At 40.2% G+C, this 21,825-nt stretch overlaps 1 protein-coding gene and 1 long non-coding RNA gene across 3 annotated transcripts in view; one reads left to right on the top strand and one right to left on the bottom strand.

The window, feature by feature from the left end:
* The window catches only part of irf2 (interferon regulatory factor 2), a 55,427-nt gene extending 45,153 nt beyond the window's left edge, over window positions 1-10,274 (top strand). For both annotated transcript variants that reach the window (XM_062981405.1, XM_062981406.1), the window contains exons 7-9: window positions 419-583; window positions 3,556-3,602; window positions 8,901-10,274. In XM_062981405.1, coding sequence (XP_062837475.1) covers window positions 419-583; window positions 3,556-3,602; window positions 8,901-9,221 — 533 coding nt within the window. In that variant the 3' untranslated portion in view covers window positions 9,222-10,274. The remainder of the gene's footprint in view (window positions 1-418; window positions 584-3,555; window positions 3,603-8,900) is intronic.
* Window positions 2,550-14,763, bottom strand: LOC134299235 (uncharacterized). The gene is made up of 4 exons (XR_010006418.1): window positions 14,539-14,763; window positions 13,017-13,172; window positions 4,680-4,957; window positions 2,550-4,014 (listed from the first exon to the last, which is right to left on the bottom strand). It is a non-coding gene; the product is annotated as an uncharacterized LOC134299235 (long non-coding RNA).
* Window positions 14,764-21,825: the final 7,062 nt, after the last annotated feature.

The following is a 21,825-nucleotide window of genomic DNA, read 5'->3' as shown; positions in this document are numbered from 1 at the left end:
TTTTGGTCAGCAGTCGTGCCAGCACAAGGGTTTAACCCATTGCACCACCGGGGGCTCCAGAAATGTGAATTAGATGTATTCTTCCTCACTCCATCTTTTTTGAAGCACCCCGTGCATATGTGATGTTAGACTCCTACAAACTGTTATTTTAGATATTGAGAGTTAGATATTGGGTGATGTTTCTCTCTCCCTCCCTCATTTCCCCATGGTATTGTAAAAATGCTAATCAGAGTCTCTGTTTAAAAATTGGAAAGTTTGATTTCAGTTAAGACAGTTCATCCTTCTGGATAACGCGTTTACATTGTTATCCATTTTAGGAAGGAAGTGCTAGTCCTTCCTAAACTGGGCAGCAACATTGTATATAGTAGATTTGATTAATATGGCAATCCTCATTATTCTTGTGTGTTTTCATGCAAAGTTGTAGGAGACGCACACTTTGAGGTTGGTCCTGATGATCATATGATAGTTTCCAATCCTCCCGATGTTTGTCAAGTGGTGGAAGTGACAACAGAGTGTGATGATCAGCCCAGCAGTATGAGTCAACTGTACCCATTACAGATCTCCCCAGTTTCATCCTACGCAGGTAAGCAATATAAGTATGATCTTCCAGAGAAGAGCCAAAAACTCGTTTAAGGAAAATCTTTTTTTCTCTCCCACATGTACTTATGCAAGGCAATTTGTCTTTCAGTTGTTAGACTGATAACCTGGTTGTCTATTAGGAACAATTATTATGCCAATGCACAAAAATAGCAGTTCTTTAGAGGTGTTTCTTTTCAGTGCCCAAAAACATCTACTCTCCCATAAAATAGCTTGTTTCTGCTCCTAAGAGACAAAAATAGACTTTGTTAAAAGTAACCTATTTGGTTTACTCACAACCTTCATATATTCAGCATACAGGTACATAACTTGTCAATCTAGTTACAGATAGGTTTGAAGTAGTTTCACTGTGTAGATAACACAGGGCGTCTTTCTTATAATCAAGAGCAACATGAGTTTGCTCTTGACAGTCCAAAGGCTACATGGCGTCTCATGGAGTCTGTGCTCTAAGCAGTCTGAAGTCTAAAGCATCTAATGGCTAAAGCACTCTTTAGCCTCAAATCTTAGCATTACCAGATCTGATCATGTGGTCTGCAGCCCCTCCCACAATCTCAAGAAACATAGAGTAAAGGGAAAGCTGCATACCAAAACATACACAATACAGTAAGCAAACAGAATCCTATACAAGCAAATTACTAGCGGAGGCTTGGAGTAAGTTGCTATTTCCAACAACTTCATATGTACTCAACCACTTGTTTAATTTCTGCTTCTGTTCTTGCCTCTGAGAACATATGGGGGCTGTGATAGCAGAAGTGTTAAAAGCCTTAGTATGTACATGTGAGTGTGTTTATGGGTTTAAATCCTATATGCAGGCAATACACCTTACGCAGTACAGGATGGCATGAGCAGGATGTTTGTGTGAGCACCTTGTTATGAGAAAAATCTTTGTGCTGATCTTTGCTCAGATAAAATTTACCTGTTGATGTATAAATAAATGAAACTGTTTTATATGTGTGAGGAAGAGCAGAAAGTAAAATGCTTTTTGTTTGGGTTTCAGAATCTAGAAATCTTAGGTTCATCTTCTATAGCAAAATCTATACGGAGCAGGACAATTGTGCAAGCATTAGCTGTATTGTAATACAGCCAAAAGCCTAGTTTTGATGTATAGCAAGTGTATAGCAAGATGTATAGCAAGTTTTGATGTATAGCAAGATGTTAATATACCATTAGTTAAAAATGACCTTGAGGCCTAGAAGTCTAGATAAATGTTATCAAGTGAAATAGGTTTTATTGCTTTCTTGGGCATGGATACTGATAGCATTGCTTAGAAGAAAGCCATAAAATGATGTTACGTGATCAAAGCTATAGTTGTGGATATGGATTGACAAAAAGCTGCTGACCTCAAAGCTGGCTGACCATAATTGCTCTCTTTTGTCCCTCAAATAGCAACAGGTTTTGCATCTTTCTTTCTGTAGCCACCTTGACTTTTGTTTGCTTGGTTTCACACCTGAGTAGACTGGTTTGGCACTAAACTGTATAAGGCATCTAGCCTTACTTATCATCCGGCACGCCACCCCCAAACAATAATTATTCAGTTGGCAAGCAAGACTTTCCATCTGGGACTCACAGTCTATACTGCCTGGCTGTTCCCTGTGCAGTTGGCTAACATAATGAGGGGAACCTTCTCCCTAAAGTCCTTAGACTTATGCTCTAGATCAGTGGTTCTCAACCTTCCTAATACCACAGCCCCTAAATACAGTTCCTCATGTTGTGGTGACCCCCAACCATAACATTGTTGTTGCTACTTCATAACTAATTTTGCTACTGTTATGAATCGTAATGTAAATATCTGATATGCAGGATGTATTTTTATTCACTGGACCAAATTTGGCACAAATACCCAATATGCCCAAATTTGAATACTGGTGGAATTTGGGGAAAATAGACCTTGACATTTGGGAGTTATAATTGCTGGGATTTATAGTTCAGCTAGAATCAAAGAGCCCCCTGAACCCCACCAACGATAGAATTGGACCAAACTTCCCATACAGAACCCCCATGACCAGCAAAATATACCAGAGAGATTTGGGAGGAATTGACAGTGATTTAGGGGAGATGTAGGTCACCTATATCCCAAACGACAATGGATGTAGACCAAATTTGGCACAAATAAATACTTGATATGCCAAAATTTGAATATTGGTGGGGTTGGGAGGTATTGATTTTGTCATTTGGAAGTTGTAGTTGCTGGGTTTTATAGTTAACCTACAATCAAAGAGCAGCCTACAATGGATCTGCGCCAAACTTGGCACACTACCTACATGACCAACATTGAATACTGGTGGGGTTGGGGGGAGGCTGTTTTTGAATTCTGGGAGTTGTAGTTCACCAATACTCAGAGAGTACCCTGTACCAAACTGGTGATGGAACTAGTAAACTTGCCACACTTTGGTGATTCCTGAAACCCCCTGCACAATCCTCCCCCCAGGGGTCCTGACCCCCAGGTTGAGAAATACTGCTCTAGATTAATGTAGGTTGACACCACTTTAACTGCCATGGCTCAATGCTGTGGAATTCTAGGAGTTTTAGTTTGGCAATGCATCTGTGCTCTTCGGCAGAGAAAGCAAAAGGCCCAGTAAAACCACAATCCCCTGATTCCATGGCAGTTAAAATAGTGTCAAGCTGCATTAATTCTTCCATGTAGATGCACCTTTAGGTGTTTTCAAACAGTAGTCTGAGTGGCAGAGATCACTAGAAAAGTGATCTCAGCCAGAAACCCAATGATTGCTTGCAGTCAGTGGGCAGCTAGATAAATAAGGCTTAAGCCTCGCCACACTTACATGCTGAAACATGTTCACTCCTGTAGGCACATCTATTTGTGTGTATGTGTGTGTATATGCAGGGAAGCATAGCCGGCTTCTGCCCCACCCCAATACTTGAGGCAGCTGTCTGGTTCAAAGAAGGTATTGATTTTAATGTTCGGCATATTCATATTTCTGTTTTCCTTGTGCCCCACAGAAAGTGAAACTACAGATAGCATCCCAAGTGATGAAGAAAATGCACAGGTAAGCAAAAGAATACAAAATCCCTCATGTTTTCTTTAGATTTTGGTCACCCTCAATATGCTTTTGTTTATCAGTTTTTTGTTTATTTTATTTTTCTTATTTAATTAATTTATATCCCGCCTTTCTTATGACAAGTTTGTTTACAACAAGGTTAAGATGAGATAGCACTAAAACCATTTCAAACACTGAAATGTTGATGATGCAGTCATGTTTTAAAAACTACTTATTGATAAGGGCCTGCAGCAGATTTCTTCCTGGTTGACTAGATTGGGCAGCATATTTTCACAGACCTCTGAAGTGCTGCAGTTTTGGACTATGACTTTCCAAATTCTCCAGAATTGTAGCTGAAAAATATAAAATTTCCAAGTTCTGTGTATTTTTGCTAACAGCAGCAGCTCCCTTTCTTGCTGGTCTGCAATGAAAGTATGTGAACAGACATTACATTTCAGCCAATAATTGCAACAGTTTGTTTCAGCCAAATGATGCAGAACCAATAAAGCAAAATAAAGCAGCCATCATGAAGCATTTTCATGCCTCACTGCCAGTGCAGTAGGTAGCATTTGCATACGAGAAAGTCAGGGAAAGGTGAACCTTGCAGTGGCTTTGGCAGCAGATACTTCCTATTGGTCCCCATGTAAGCCGCTCCGAGTCCCCACTGGGGAGATGGGGCGTGGTATAAAAATAAAGTTGTTGTTGTTGTTGTTGTTGTTGTTGTTGTTGTTGTTATTATTATTATTATTATTATTATTATTATTATTATTATTATTGAGTAAGTGTGGAATACCACACTTGCTCAAAGGGAAGTATTTCCTGCCAAAGCTTCTGTATTGAACATTGGTCTAGGAGTCTGGGAGACTAAAATTTAAACCTTTACTCGGCCATGAAAACCCACTTTGTAACCTTGGCAAGTCTCTCAGCCTTACAAGGAGGCAATGGTGGCAAACCCCTCTGAACACATCTTGCCAAGAAAACCCTGAGATAGATTCACATTAGGTCAACATCAGTTGGGAACAAGTTGAAGACATGCAACAACAACATTTTCCAGAAAAGAGGTAGAATCTAGATTCTAGACATTACCATATACAACTCCAGCTATGATAGAATCCTCTTCAATTTAACAAGCACACTGTTCTGTTCCCAAATCAATCTCATTTCTCAAATTCTAGTTTGGCTGGATTGGCCAAGAAGATTGGACTGAGGTGCAGCAAACGCTGTTCTCAGAATCACCAACTGAGACTAATATAGAGGAACCAATGATTAGCAGCATCAGGAGATTTTTCTTAGCAGGGTTGATGGCACTATCTGCTCTTCCTTGGGTTATCCACTTCGGTATTTCATTGTGGTCTTCACTGTAGCTAGAGGGAGAAAAGTAAAATGCAGTGTTGTTAGCTGTTATTATATAGGAATGCCTTGGTCTTCAAAGGGCAAGAGATAGAAATGGCAAGAACTGGTTTTGAATGCAGATGTGACTATGATAATGATCTCCATTTCAAAACCTACACCATGGTGTAAGGGCCCTGGTGTCAATTCAAGGGAATTGTTTGTTTTCCTATCCATATTTAGATTTGAAACTGGAACCTGTACAGGTCCTCCTCTTTAGCTCCTGCATTTTGCTACCTGGGTCTTGCTGTACCACTCATGACCAGCATAAGTTAAGGCTAGTATCTTAGGTTCTTGCCTCCTTATACAAAACTCAGTACTCTTTTTCTTGGGTACAGAACAGTTTTAGAATATCTGCACAAGGCATAGTTGAGCTACCATATATATTTTCTATCCTAGCTTGTTTCTCCTACACTTCCGCAGAAACACTATTACTACAATTGAAGAGCCCTTCCATACAGGCCCTATACCCCAGAATCTGATCCAGGGTTTTCTGTTTATCCCAGATTATCTGGCAGTGTGGACTCATATAATCCAGTTTAAAACAGAAGACCTGGGATCAGATCCTGGGATATAGGGCCTGTCTGGAAGGGACCTAAGGCAATCATTGGGATAATTGTATATGGAATTTCATTGCTTCATGAAGATTGGCAGTAAAGTCTTACTAGGCAAATTAAACTTCACAAATGAGCAAGAACTTGAGCACATTTCGTGTATATATCATAACCACTGCATGGGAGTATGCATTAGTTACAGCTTGTTTGTTTGTCATATCTTGGTCACAAGCTGCCACTTTTGGATTTCCTGAGTTCATATGTGGTTGCACACAATGGCAGGAAATTCTCCTAACCATGATCGAAAGCCGCTTACACATTTGTTACCTGTGAGATGAAAAGTATTTTTGTCCATTTATGTCTTGCATGAAAGGGGGGAAAACAAGGTGGTGGTGAAGGCATTTTCACTATAGTTTCTATTGCTGATTTTTATGTGTAACTTTGGACTAGTTGGGGGGGATTACAGAGTTGGCAAGACCACAGCTACAATGGTCACAGGACAACAAAAGGATGCGCCTTCCCCTATTTCTGGTGCTGCAGAATTTGGGAAAAGTGGGATGGCCATGTGAACAGCGGGGATAGTTCCAATTCAGAACCAGCTGAGCTGATCACACTGCCATGAAGTACGGAGGCATTCGAGAGCTTCAGGAAGATCTGGAGCAATCTCCGACTTTACCTAACCTGGGGCAAAACCATCTCTACACTTGATATGGGAAGACCTTGTGCATCATGTGGATGCCGTGGAGCAGATTCTCACCTGCTTCCAGTTTAAATGCTCATGTAGATATGTCCAGCCATTGTGCGCCCCGCAGACTACCAGTGACCTTGTTGTTCCCCTTTGCCAAAAGTACTAGCCTGATTTAACCATATCCCTCACCGGCATCATTATGTGCTTTGTGAGGAGTGGGCAAGATCAGAAAGAAATAGCCATATGCAAGATGCTGCATTATTACAGCAGGTTGCTCCTGAGGCCTCAGTGCTGACGTAATTATTTTGCATCCTACTATGAGACAAACCTTTCTCTGCTTCTGCCATTTCCTATAAGATGATGGTCATATTCATGGGTGGATGTGCTTCTGAGTGTATACAATAAATTGAAGTACTTTGGGTGCTGCAGAATGGAGAAGGGAATACAGCCAGACATGGGGTGAAAACAAAACGAAACCAAATATTTTTTGGCAGCTTAAAGCAAAATGACACAAGTGAAGCAGCCATGCTAGATTAGAAATTCTGGAAGTTGTCCTAAATTTGATCTGAATTTTCATTTTAGACCTTTCAGGTGTTATTAAAGATGTGACTCCTGCTCTCAAAATAGGTTCATTATATTGATTAGTTCCTTTGAAGAGTGAAATAAAACCTAGACCTGACATATTTAAAACTATAGGTTACATGACATGTAGTTTGGCTTAACCCCCTGCCACTGAGATCAGTGGAAATCAGACCCCAAATGGAGATGAGGTATACTGATCCATTCTTTTGTTCTGCCAATGTACGAACACTGGGAGTAAGTATCCAGTACTGCCTTGTTCAGCACTCCTCCCATGTGCAACCTTTCTGATGTATGGCATGGAACCAAGGGACACAGCTAATCAGTTATTGGGGGAAATTGGGAACTCCTGGATATCATCTAGCCAAGCAGAAGTCTTCATGCAGAACTACTACACTACCGTGTAGGACTACATCCCATGTGTGGTACACACATAGAAGGAAGATTGGAGGCTTTTTTATTACACTCTTGAAAGGCTAAGAAATAAAATGTAGAAAAAATCATTCAAATAAAGAGGTGAGGCTACACACACACACACATATATGGGAGGAGTAGGCAAAGTCCTCCAACTGTGAGCCAAATAAAATTAATGACACTAGCCTTCTTGTTTGAAGCTTGATATATAGTAATGCTACCATTAAATCTTTTATTTTCCTCATTGGTTGTAAAGGTGGGCTTTATACTTTATGTCCTTTTGACTGTTGGAAATGGGTTGTTTTGATTCACTTACCTGCATATGAATATGTCTTTTTTCTTATTTTACACATTAGATGTCCTGTATTTTCTTGGGGCCCTTCCACACAGCCATATAACCTATTAATAACCTATTCACAGCCTATTCAGAGTTCTACACAATTTTACCCTCTGAATCTTTAGTTATTATTATTGTATTGGTTTTAATTCTGTTGATGTGTTTTATTGTTTTATGTAGTTATAATGTTTTATTTGATTGTTCTGTGTTTTAACTTGTGTTGTTGGGCTTGGTCCCCATGTGAGCCGCCCCGAGTCCCTTCGGGGAGATGGAGGCGGAATACAAAAATAAAGTTGTTGTTGTTATTATTATTATTATTACCTAGAATATCAAGGCAGGAAATTCCACAATATCTGCTTTGAATGTGGGTCCACACTGCCATATATTCCAGTTCAAAGCAAATATTATGGGATTTCCTGTCTTGATATTCTGGGTTATATAACTGTGTGGAGGGGCCCTTAGTTAACAGAATAATGGCAATATTGTCACAGTTGTGACTCAGGCCCCTTCCACACAGCTGAAGAAAATCCCATATTTTCTGCTTTGAGCTGGAATATATGGCAGTGTGGACTCAGGGCCCTTCCATACAGCCATATTTCCCAGAATATCAAGGTAGAAAATCCCACAATATCTGCTTTGAACTGGGATATCTGAGTCCACACTGCCATATATTCCAGTTCAAAGCAGATAATGTGGGATTTTATTCAGCTGTGTGGAAGGAGCCTCAGATAACCCAGATATTGTGAGATTTTCTACCTTGATATTCTGGGTTATATGGCTGTGTGGAAGGGCCCTCAGTAGATATCATGAATGAGAATAAATAATAATAATAATAATAATAATAATAATAATAATAATAATAATAATAATACTTTATTTATATCCCACCACCATCTCCCAGAGGGACTCAGGGCAGTTCACAAAACACTCAAGGTGTGATACAAAATACAACAAGTGCAAAACAAAACATAGGCAAAAAACAGCAAACACAACATCATAAATTCACAGTTTTGTATTAGTAAATCTAGGTGCTGTTTGATGTTCATAATTAGTGTCATAATCATAACTACTCACCTACCTTACTGGGCATTATTTATATGGGGAGAAGGAGGTCTGTTGTGCTAGGACATTTTCATTAGGTTGGAAATGGAGTTCAGGCTAGGAAAGGTTACTTTATTAAGTAAGCAATAATGCTTAACCAAGTAGCTGGTGTGGAATACTGGCCATAATTGTTTGCAGTGTGCTGCATATCAATACAAGCAATTTTAGAGACAATTGCCTTGATGAGAAGGTCTGCTGTATGTTGTGTTAGCAAAATTGACAAATGGATTCTCTCTTTTCCACAGGGTCAAGCTCAGTGGAAAAAGAAAAACATTGGCAACAAGCAATACTATAGCAACTTGGGGATGAGGAACTCGCCGTACCCACTTCCCAGTATGGCTACTTTTGTGACTTCTAATAAGCCTGACCTCCAGGTGACCATCAAGGAAGAAAGCCGCCCACTGCCTTACAACAGCTCATGGCCTTCCTTCCCAGAGCTCCCTCTCTCACAAATAGTATGTTCGGCTTCCACCAGTTTCAGCAGTAGGCCGCAGGATCACGAGAACCGGGCAAGCGTCATCAAGAAAACATCAGATATCACTCAGTCGAGAGTCAAGAGCAGCTAAGCCATGAACCGTTGGGTTCTCTGCAAACTCTGTGTTGTGGCTTTGAGGAACTCATTTTAACGTACATTCAACGGATTGAAGGAAAAAGCCTTGCTAATGCAGAAGATTACTGTGTCCAACCTCCAGTGCTGGAGCGTTTTCAACTCAGGACTCCAGAATGTAGACGTGAAGCCGGTCGGAGTTCCAAGGTTGCAGCCCAGGGAATGAAGGCCGACAGGAGTCCGTTCCGGAACGTCATGGAGACGCCCAACAACCCCCCAAAACAGAGTTGCTGCAGTTTTTGCAGCCGCGGCCATCATGGAAATGACAACCTTTGGAACGGAAGACAGAAAAATGTGAACTAGCTGGATTATTATTTTTTTCCAAAATGTATTGTGAATATATGTACATAGTGCAGTACTAGCAATATTGCAGTCTGCTTTTGCACCTTATTAAAAGCACTTGCAAAAAAAGAAAAGGCCTTTCATTATGTGGCTCTAAATAATGGCACACTTAAAAGATCTTCTTCCTGCTCCGAACTCCAGGGCTCTTCTGGCTAATGTGGCCTTGGACTATGGGCAAATGAATTAAATAGGAAGGCGAGAATCTTCCCATGTACATTTCAGAGATTGTTTTTAAGAGTGCTTGTCTTATATGTGTCTAATCTGCTATGCTTGAAAGCTGTGTGGTACAATAGAAGAAATTTTTATTACAGATATATTATGCAAATTCCCAGATTTTGAAGGAAAAAAATACTCTAATTCTAACCGGAGTAAGCTTTTTATTTTTTATACAGTGGAATATTTTATTCAAAGTAAAAAAAAAAATCTAAAGTGAATATAATTGTTTCAGGTTTTTTATCTTTTCTACAGCAAATTTATAATTTTACAATTCAGTATCTTGGTTGTCAGCAATTATTACATCTTGTGGCACATTTTCTTTCTTTGCTCTCTCTCTCTTTCTTTTTTTTTACAATTTGTAAAGGTGAAATAGCTTTTAATAAATTTTATGTAGCAATCAAGCTATCCTGTGGATTGATAATAAATATTATATATAGTTAAATTTTTAAATAAATATGTTGTCTGTATTTGTTGGATTATTTATAGTTATTTTTCCAAATGCGAAAAGGGCAGTGTTTGGGTTGCTGAGAGTTTTCCGGGCTGTATGGCCCTGTTCCAGAAGCATTCTCTCCTGATGTTTCACCCACATCTATGGCAGGCATCCTCAGAGGTTGTGAGGTTTGTTGGAAACTAGGCAAGTGGTGTTTATATGTCTTTGAAATGTCCAGGGTGGGAGAAATAACTCTTGTCTGCTTGAGGCAAATGTGAATGTTGCAATTGATCACCTTTATTAGCATTGAATAGCCTTGTGGCTTCAAAGCTTGGCTGCTTCCTACCTGGGGGAATCCTTTGTTGGGAGGTGATTAGCTGACCCTGATTGTTTCTTGTCTGGAATTCCCTCTGTTCTTGGGTGTTTTTTATATACTATCCTGATTTTACCTAGAACTCTTGCCCTTTATGATGAGATTGTAAATTTAAAAAAAACAAACCCAAAACTTTAACCCATTAAATTCATGTACTTTACAGGAACGAATGATCAAGTAACATCATAGGGTGGGGAAATGTAAAAATTACTCATGAAGAAATAGAAGTTAAGAGAAACCTGAGCCTACTAGAAGGACACATTTCTATCCACTCCCCTTCTCTCCTATTGATGAGTTAATAGGGTGCAAACTATCTTTGCACTATGATCTTTGGAAGAAAGCAAGAAGAATGGAGAAGCAATAGAACAATTTAAAAACCACTCCAAAAATAAGATAGCAAAGTATGAGGACTGCCTCTGCCAGCTGAGGCTGTATCTACACTGCCATGTAATTAAGATTATCAAATCAGATAATCCAAGTTACCTGCTTTGAACTGGATTATATGAGTTTACATTGCCATATAATCCAATTCAAAGCAGGTAATTTGGATTCTGTATGGCAGTGTGGGGCCCCCTGTGGCGCAGCGTGTTAAAGCGCTGAGCTGCTGAACTTGCGGACTGAAAAGTCGCAGGTTCGAATCCAGGAAGCGGAATTAGCACCCAATGTTAGCCCCAGCTTCTGCCAACCTAGCAGTTTGAAAACCTGTAAATTGAGTAGATCAATAGGTACCGCTCCGGTGGAAATGGTAACGGTGCTCCATGTAGTCATGCCGGCCACATGACCTTGGAGACGTCTACGGACAAAGCCAGCTTTTCGGCTTAGAAATGGAGATGAGCACCAACCCCCAGCGTTGGACACAACTAGACTTAACCTATCTGTAGCAGTGTAGATGAGGTTGAAGACAGCTGAAAGCTATCCTAATTAGAGTACGTGAAAATTAGTGTTCACTAAATGATGTAATGATATTACATTATCCTAGGTGTTCCTAATGATGCTGACAAAACCACAGAGGCCGAGAAAACGATCATAGCTGTATCCTTATATCGAGTACAATGGCCTAAATACAATAGTTAGTTCCCAACTAGAGTAGTCTTGTTGAATCAACAGGAATTTGGAAGTCACCATGTATAGCAATTCTGTTGATTCTGTGGCTTTACTCATGTTAGGATAATAAACAGGATTTAGGACTCTGCGTTTATTCTACCAGTCTACCGGGGAAAGGTTGTTTAATATGGCACATATTACGTTGAGAGATGTAGCCCCAACGTGTAGAGCTTTTGAATCTCTCGGGTTTACTCATACATTGACTTGTCTTTCAAAGGCCTCATATTTGGAAGTTGCTTTATGCTTTGCTAGAGAAATCTGAATTTAAATGGCCAAATATATTTTCTTGTGTTGCTGTGGCTGTATGGTATGTTCCAGAAGCATTCTCTCCTGACATTTCGCCCACATCTATGGCAGCCATTCTGAGAGGTTGTGAGTTGTGGTGGAAACTAGGCAAGTGGGGTTTATATATCTATCTGGTTTCTTGGTTCGCTGCCCAGATAATTCAATTTGAACCTTATATAACATAGTTTAATACTTTCTATCTTATTTTTCTGACATTTCCTAACTCTTCTGCAGTTTATCCTTTTTTATTTGCAGTTAATAGGCATGCATGTAACAGAGATGACTGTATCATTTTGATAATGGTGTTGATACAAAATAGAAACAGAGAGAATCAAGCAGCATACGGACATTATTCTGTCATTTTGAGAAAGTAGTTGTGGTTGGTAATTTATTATACGATGCAGTGACAAGAGTACAACTAGGAAACCACAAGTTAAGAAGGTACAAGGCTCACACTCCTGGGTGCTACTGATAATGGACTTTTCCAAGAATGGGTTATCCCCACACACACACCCTATACGTTACTAACACTATTATAACAGCACAACATTTTAACAATTTCATATTACCATAAGAGGTCCAAATATTTGTACAATACTATGAAAGCTTAGGGCTTCTCTGGCCTTCACAACTCCTGGTTTTGAGAGTTTTTGTCTGAACACTGTGAACAGTGTGGTTTCCAATCCAGATCTTGGAAAGTAATATACTGTAGTTTATTTTCTTTCTTTCCTATTAATTTGTATTGATAGTAAGGAAGAACCACAAGAAAACTACAATAAATTGAGGAAACTTATGATAAAGTCATACATTTTTTAAAAATCCTACTAATCTGCTTTCTAGCTAGTACAAAACATTGTTACACCTAACAATACAAAAAAAACATAAACACATTTTTTTAATCTTGTAAGAAGCGACTTGAGAACATACTGCAAGTCGTTTCTAGTGTAAGAGAATTGGCCGTCTACAGAGACATTGCCCAGGGGACACCTGGATGTGTTACCAACCTGCTGGGAGGCTTCTCTCATGTGCCCGCAAGCTAGAGCTGACAGATGGGAGCTCGCCCCATCTTGCGGATTCCAGCCAGCAATTTTCAGGTCAGCAACTCAACCTTCAGGTCAGCAGTCCAGCCGGCACAAGGGTTTAACCCATTGCACAGCTCACTAACACAAAAAAATGAGACACATTAACACAGAGAGTAACTTTCTCAACTATAACACCCAGCATAGTAACAGGATTCTGGAATAGTTATCCAAAAAGGACATTTGACAAGCTCTCCCTCTACCCCACGTCTCATAATACATAGGTGTGTGCCTAGATTTAACCTTATTTATACATCTGAGACTGGTTGGATCTACACTGCCCTATATCCCTGGATCTGATGCCAGATTATCTGCTTTGAACTGAATTAGATGAGTCTCTACTGCAGATAATATAGGATAAGCAGATAATCTGGGATCACATCCTACGATATAGGAGGGTTGTTCTCAAAAGGTGTTACCTACTTGGCTCCACAATCTTTGTCTTGTGGGGCCCAACAGGGCTCAGCATTGCTCCCCATTTTGTTTAATATCTACATGAAGCCATTTGTAGTTTGATGTCATCTGTACATAGATGGCGTCCAACTCTATTACCTGTTTCCACCTGCTGCCAAGGAGGCTGTTCAGGTCCTGAATCGGTGCTTGGCAGCTGTGATGGTGAACAAATTGAAATTGAATCCAGACAAGACAGAGGTACTCCTGGCCAGTCACAAGGCCGAACAGTGTATAGGGTTACAGCCTATGTTGGATGGGGTTACACTCCCCCAGGTTCGCAGCTTGGGAGTGATCCTAGATTCACCACTGAATCTGGAACCCCAGGTTTCAGGGGTGGCCAGGAGAGCTTTCACACAATGAAAACTTGTGCACCAGTTGCGCCTGTACCTTGGGAAGTCTGACTTGGCCATGGTAGTCCACGTTCTTGTTACATCCCAAATGGACTACTGCAATGTGCTCTAGGTTGTTGCGTGGTTATGTAAAAGAAAAAATAATATGTAAATGGAAGCTTTATCACCATCTTTAAATCAAAATAAACTGCTGTGTAATAAGGCTGTCACGTAGGCTTGATTAAAACAATAACAGTATCTTTATTCAAGTTCAAGAGTTCAAACACATATATAGGGCAACAATATGTAACAGTCCTTTTAAATATGCCTCATCTCTTCTTTCGGAGCCTCCGGTGGCTCAGTGTGTTAAAGCGCTGAGCTGCTGAACTTGCAGACCGAAAGGTCTCAGGTTCAAACCCGGGGAGCAGAGTGAGCGCCCGCTGTTAGCTCCAGCTTCTGCCAACCTAGCAGTTTGAAAACATGTAAATGTGAGTAGATCAATAGGTACTGCTCCAGTGGGAAGGTAACGGCGTTCCATGCAGTCATGCCAGCCACATGACCTTGGAGGTGTCTACGGACAACGCCGGCTCTTTGGCTTAGAAATGAAGATGAGCACCAACCCCCAGAGTCGGAAACAACGACTTAACGTCAGGGGAAACCTTTACCTTTACCATCTCTTCTTTAAATAGTCAAACTTTGGAGAGCACGACAGCCATTACATTCCTGACCAAAAATTCCTGTCAGCGTCTTTTCTCCACTCTCCAGAAGGGAAAAAAAATATGAATTATAATGTCAGTTAGAAAAACAGTTGGTCTGCCTCTGCCAAGCCCGAGGCAGCAACCAATCAGAATGCTGGCTGGCTCAGCCAAGCATCTGTCGCCATAGCAACCCTTTCCAGTGAACTCATCGCAATATGGAGTCATTATTTCATATTCCCTCACATAGGTGGGGTTGCTTTTGTAGACTGTTCGGAAACTTCAAATGAGCCAATAGGTGGCAGCCAGATTGCTCACCGGAGCAGCATATAACCCCTGTTAAGTCAGCTCCACTGGCTGCTAGTCAGCACAATTCAAAGTGCTGGCTTTAGCCTATAAAGTCCTAAACAATACCAACCGAGCTTACCTGTCTGAACGTATCTCCCTCTATGATCCACTATGATTGTCGGGGGAGACCCTGCTCTCAGTCGTACCTCCTTCTCAGGTGAGGTTGGTTGGGATGAGAGACAGCGCCTTCCCAGTGGTGGCCCTTTGGCTATGAAACTTCCTCCCCAGTGAGATTAGATCAGCCCTCTCTCTCCTGGCATTCAGGAAAAACTAAAAACCTAGCTTTGGGACCAAGGCTTTGGTCAGTAAATTTGAGCAGTGCAATAAGAGATTACGCAATAACACAATGACAAATGGAATGGCCCTGTAATATGATTTGGATTGGGTGATTTTAATTGTTTTGGATTGTAATGTGTTGTTTATTTATTGATATGTATATGTGTGGCATCGAATAATTGCCTTTGTAAGGCTGCTCTGGGTCCCCTATGGGGTGAGAAGGGCTGGGTACAAGTGTGGCAAATAAACAAACAACAAACAAACAAACAATAAGGTAGTGTAAATCCAGCCTGAGTTCTCCATAATTATGGATACTAAAAAAGCTTATACATAGGTCAATTTATACTTGAGTATATAACTATGGGATATTTTAATGGAGCATTGACATTGACACCACCCTGTTCACTCACATGTATATCCTTGTGAGTACAACCTAGTTCAACAGGAACAGTTTCAACTATGTCAACAAGGAATCCACTCCAGATTTGCTAATTTGAAGCAAGCCTGTCAGAAATAAAAGCCAAGCAGTTTCAAGAAGGGCCAGTTCTTCAGTAAAAGGCGAAAGATTTATACGATCTGAAGAGAAAGCAGAGTATTAAGAAGGGCCAGTATAAATGTAGGTGTCCAAATTTACTCAAAAAGGCATAAGAAAATGTAAAGATGAAAAGGAAAACTGTACAAAATTTAAAAACAAGTTTGCTGAAAAACAAGCCCTTTAATGGACATAGGAAACAGCCTCCCTGGTTCTCTCATGAATTTCTTCTGACCCTCAGAAAGCAAAAAAAGATGTCTCAGAGTGCATAAACTGAAAGGAAGATGATATTTCTCAGTCCTTTGATCTAGCAGGTGTAACCATTTATGAAGTTCACCAGATTATAGAATAGTGGTTCTGTGATTTTCTCATTAACCTCGTCACAAAAAACCCCTAACCTTAATGCAATTGCAGCAGCTTTTTGTACACAATGCTCTTGCTGCTATTTGCTCAAATACGAGATGACTTTGATGCTAATTGTGCCCATGTGCCAAAAAGTGCATGCTTGAATGAATTGTAACTCAATGATAGTATAAAGGTTTTAATTCTATTTTACTTCCTTGGAGTAAAAATACTATATCCAAGAAATGTTGGCAAACTATATCTTCTTGACTGATGGAGATAGCTTTATTTCTTTAGTACTAGCTTGGGTACCCGGTGTTTCTCGGGTAATTTGAAACAGTCATTTTAATCTTTTTTTTTTACAAAATGCATAAGATTGTGTGTGAACTACAACTCACATCATGCCAGGTTACCCCCCTGAAACTCCATCAGTAGTTAAAGTTTGTCATGTTGGACAAGTTTTCTCTAGATGCATCATTTGTGGGGTGCAGTGTGCTCTCTGGTTGCAGGATGAACTACAGCTCCCACCAAGGTGGGTCAGTCCTCCTCAATTCCCTCCAGTAAGTTCAGTTGGTCATGAGGATTCTGTGTGCCAAGTTTTGTCCAGATCCATCATCGGTGATGATCACAGTGTCTCTGGATGTCAGTGAACTACAACTCCCAGAAATGAAGGTCAGTTTCCCCCAAACCCCTCCATTATCTTCAGTTGGTCATGAGTGTTCTGTGTGCTAAGTTTGATCCAGGTCCATCGTTGGTGGCGTGCACAGATTCTCTAGTTGTATGTGAACTACAACTCCCAGAAATCGAGATCTATCTCTTCCAAACCCCTCCAGTATTCATATTTGGACATTTCCGGTATGTGCACATCATAGTTTGAGTTCATGGTGTTCTCTGGATGTGGGTGAACTACGACTCCCCCAAATCAAGGTGAATTCCACCCAAAGACCTCCAGTATTTTTTGTTGGTCATGGGGGTTCTGGTTGCCAAGTTAGGTTCAGGTCCATCGTTGGTGGGATTCAGAGTGGTCTTTGATTGCAAGTGAACTATAAATTCCAGTACCTACAACTCCCAAATGTCCCTCCCCAAAAAACTCACTAGTATTCATATTTGGGCATATCGGGCATGCGTGCCATGTTTGGTCCAGATCCATCTTTCTTTGGGTTCACAGTGCTCTCTGGTTGTAGGTGAACTACAACTCCTATGCATCAATTCCCCCCAAATTTCTCTAGTATTTTTCATTGGTCATAGGGGTTCTGTGTGCCAAATGTGGTCCAGGTCCATTGCTGGTGGAGGTCACAATTCTCTATCTTGATGCAGGGTGAACTACAACCTCCATCATGTTGAGACAGTCACCCAAACCCCTCCAGTACGTTCAGTTGCTGATCAGTTGTGCTCTGCTTGCTGTGTGCCATAGAAAAGAGTAGGAAAGGGTTAAGGGAGAGGCAGTGGGCAGGATCATGCAAATTCCACACCAATGGAGAGACTAAGAAACACTGGGATGTCTGTGGTGGAGGAAAAACAGAAAATCTACGAGGAAATTGTCCCTGAATGAAAGCCTTCACTTAGGTGGTGGGTAGTATGGTGTTTGTGGAGGACATTGGCAGGGCTCTTGGACATGTTCGTGGTGTTTGCTATAACCTGCAATGTCATTGGAGGGAGGGCCATTGGTGTTTTCTGCATAGAGGGGGCTATAGCTGTATGTGAAAGTGGGAGCCTGTCTGTGTAAGTCGACACCCCAGCTACATACACACATACATATTTTTACTTTTTTATATGCATAAATTTTATTTGTTTATTCAGTTTATATCCTGCCTTTCCCCCAAACATAAACACTGTTTTTAAGGCACAAAGGCTGGAACCATCACATCTAGAAACAATTAGTCGCTGAGTTCATGTAAGGTAATACCTGCCGATTGTTCATTGCTTTCCTTTCTACCACTAACAAAAACAATTATATCCCTTTGCAAAAAAAACTACTTCCGCTAGCAGTCAGTAAAATATATATTTATGTCCTTATGCAGCTTTAAGATAACATATTTTGCAACTGACTATATACCCATCTGGGGGTCTTGCAGAGCAAGAACATTGTATAGGGACAGATAGTGAGCATTACGGTAATTGTTTTGCTTCTCTCTTAAAATCATTTCTATGAAACACATTGTGAAATATAGCTCATCTGGGCATTGCTCGGTGGTTTGGCACTAACAAACATTTTCAAAATGGATTTTAGAATATTCTTGCTCAGCTCAGGTCCAGTCCAATAAACTGAAGAAAGAAAGAAAAAGAAACCAGGACATTTGAAAAGGAATGGAAAAGACACGACAAAAGAGGATGACTTGGGACTGTCCCTGCCAAAATGTTTCCAAAGTCTCAAAATAGCAATAGGAAACTGTCAAAATGTATGATACGAAGGATTGACGATCAGGAAGTACTATCCCATATAAATGGGCTATATGTTGCCAGACTTCATGTAAATACATGAAACCATGGATTTTGTTGAAATGAGGATTTCTGGCCCAAAAATACCCTGGCTTAGGGTCTCTCTGGAAGACCTAGAAAATATATTTTGATATATTTTGTTGGATGTGGATAAATGAAACAATGGATATCAGTACTGTGGATATGCGGGTTATACTGTATTGCTCTAAGTTAACTTGGCTATGGGTTTCTCTCTACACTCACAGATTTCATGATTTCTTTAACAGACAGAAATTACTCCCAAATACTAGAATTTTTTTACATCTTGTTGAGCAAATTTCTACATGGAACACTTTTAAAAACAAGCAACAAAAAAGTCCAGTATATGGTTCAGATATGTGGGTGACACCTTCACCATTTGAAGCCATGGAGAAGAAGAACTCAACAAGTTCCTGGACCACCTCAACAGCATCCACCCAAACATCCAATTCACCATGGAAAAGGAAAATGAAGAAAATAGCCATTTCTAGATGTTCTAGTCATCCAAAAGTCCAATCAACAATTGGGCCACACAATCTACAGAAAACTTACACACATTAAAATCCAACCATCAAGTCAAAAAAGAAGCACAATTTTTTTTGGCAGACCGTACACAAAATATCTGCTAAGCCCACCTCCTCCAACGGGAACTGAACCACCTAAACTGGGCTCTACAGGCCAATGGAGACTCCACCACACACATCAGAAGAGCTGCAAGACCAAGAACAAGCCACGAGAGTAAAGACAAATGTCCACCCAGAGGAAAAAGTGTTCCTACCATACATCCAGGGAACCACTAACCACATAGGGAAGCTGATGAAGAAATACAACCTACAAACTTTCTACAGACCCACTAAGAAAATACAACAAATGCAACATTCAGCAAAGGACAAGAGGGATCCTCTCACCTCTGCAGGAGGTATACTAAAGCTGTATACTATACAGCTGTGGACAAGTCTACATAGGGACCCCCAAATATGAATCAAGGAACATGAAAGGCACTGCAGACTACGTCAGCCATAGCAGAGCACTTGATGAACCAACCTGGACACAGCATATTATTTGAGAACACAGAAAGGCTGGACTACTCTGACAATCATCATGTCAGATGACACAGAGATGCCATTGAAATCCACAAGCATATGGACAATTTCAACAGAAAGGAGGATATCATGAACAAAATCTGGCTACCAATATTTAAAAAACTCTAAAATCATGACAGTAAATAAAGAACAACACTCAGAAAGCAGGGAAATTCCAGACAGGAAACAATCAGGGCCAGCTAACACCTCCCAACAAAGGATTCCCCCAGGCAGGAAGCAGCCATCCTTTGAAACTGCAAGGCTATTCAATGCTAATCAAGGTGGCCAATTGCAACATTCACACTTGCCTCAAACAGACAGTTCTTTCTCCTACCCTGGACATTCAACAGATATATAAATTCCACTTGCCTAGTTTCCAACAGACCTCACAACCTCTGAGGATGCCTGCCATAGATGTGGGTGAAATGTCAGGAGAGAATGCTTCTGGAACATACAGCCCAGAAAACTCACAGCAACCCAGTGATTCTGGTCATTAAAACCTTTGACAACACAGTCTTTCCAATCCTTAAATAAAGGACATTCGTAATAATAAGGGCCACCTACCAACACTACCATATGTAGTTCTTTCCTCAATATAGTCAATTTTACATTTGCTTTGGACCAAGAAGCATGCATATGTATTCCAGACTAGTAAGTGTTAACTGCTAAAGTGTACACAGCGCTCTGAAGACTTTGAACTTAAATAACAAAATCCACTATCTACATACGGCTCTGAATGACAAAACAAGCCAACTGTAATTTCCTTTGAACTTTAGAACCATTAGAGAGAGAAGTAACTGGATCACTATAAAACTATATTACAACACTTTTCATTTTAGGACTTTGTCAGGAGGTTTTAGCTTTACAGAAAACTAAACTGCAGCATGAATCGACATAAAGACCTCTCTTTTGCCTTTTGCTGGTTAACATTACAATAATACTGATAATAATAATAATAATAATAATAATAATAATAATAATAATAATAATTTTACATATATTATTATATCCTAAAGGAGCTCTTTCTGTGAGCATACCCTATCTGCAGAAGCAGTTTTTGGGGCCAGTTTTGACCAGTCCATCCCATTTCTCAGACTGGTTTTGTGGACGCAGTGTCTTGCAGTTTCAAACCAATCTAGCTACATGCACCTAAACCTGATTCCAGCCCATTGTAACTGTATGCAGCAGAGTCAATGATAAATGTGAATAAATGATAAACAAAAGTTTCTGAGGATGTATTCTGAAAGCTTGAAGTTTTAAAGAGCATCGAGCTGTTGAAAAGAATCAGCAGTTCAAGCACAACTAACTAAATACATGCAAATATCCTGTTTCGTAACACCTTCAAACAGAAGTTTTTCTAGGTAATTCACACTCTGAACATACTTAAGAGAAACTGACTTTTTCAATATATGTGTTTGTACTTTCAGTTTACACAACAGCTTGCTCAGCCGGTCCTGGGCTTTAAGTTGCCATAGTAGCAATTTATTTGGCTGTCTTGCCATGATAACTGCATATTATTTGCTCGCACCTGAATGACCTTTTTGCTAAGAACACTTCTTAAAGAAACAAGCTAGGTGACTGTTTGGGGCACAGAAGGAGGAAAAAAATATTCCATTTCATTAATTTTGAGTGGCTGTTCATTAAAGCCCCTTCTACACTGCCATATAATCCAGATTATCAAATCAGATAATCCCCATTATCTGCTTTGAGTCTCTAGGTGCTGCCAGTCTCCAAGTCTCACCAGTTCCTACAAACAAAAGTCTACCAGAGATCTACAAAGATGCCCTATAACCAAATTCAGCATGGAGGTTCAACAGAAAACAGTGGGGGAAAAGTTGTGTTTTTTGGACTACAAAGAGTGAGATTTCCATATATCAGAACAATAGACATCTACTGGTAGAGCTTGGAATACTATAGTTAATTTTTTGAGACTGGATACCAAGAGTCCTACCCAACACAGTTAACAACAAAAGATACTTTGAGCTTATCATGAGATGATAATAGAAAAATACAATGTTTGGTAAGGTGAAAGGCAATAGGAAAAGAGGAAGACTGAAGATAGACTCAGTTAAGGAAGCCAAGTCTTCAGGTTTGCAAGACATAACAGCTTCATAAATTATAAGGTATCTTAAACCCCATCCACACAGCTGAATAAAATTCCACATTTTCTGCTTTGAACTGGAATATATAGCAGTGCGGACTCAGATAACCCAGTTCATA

The sequence above is a fragment of the Anolis carolinensis genome, chromosome 5 (assembly GCF_035594765.1).
Source record: "Anolis carolinensis isolate JA03-04 chromosome 5, rAnoCar3.1.pri, whole genome shotgun sequence".
Classification (NCBI taxonomy): Eukaryota; Metazoa; Chordata; class Lepidosauria; order Squamata; family Dactyloidae; genus Anolis; species Anolis carolinensis.
Note: the sequence above shows the minus strand (reverse complement) of the source record. Positions and strands in the feature narration are given on the sequence as shown.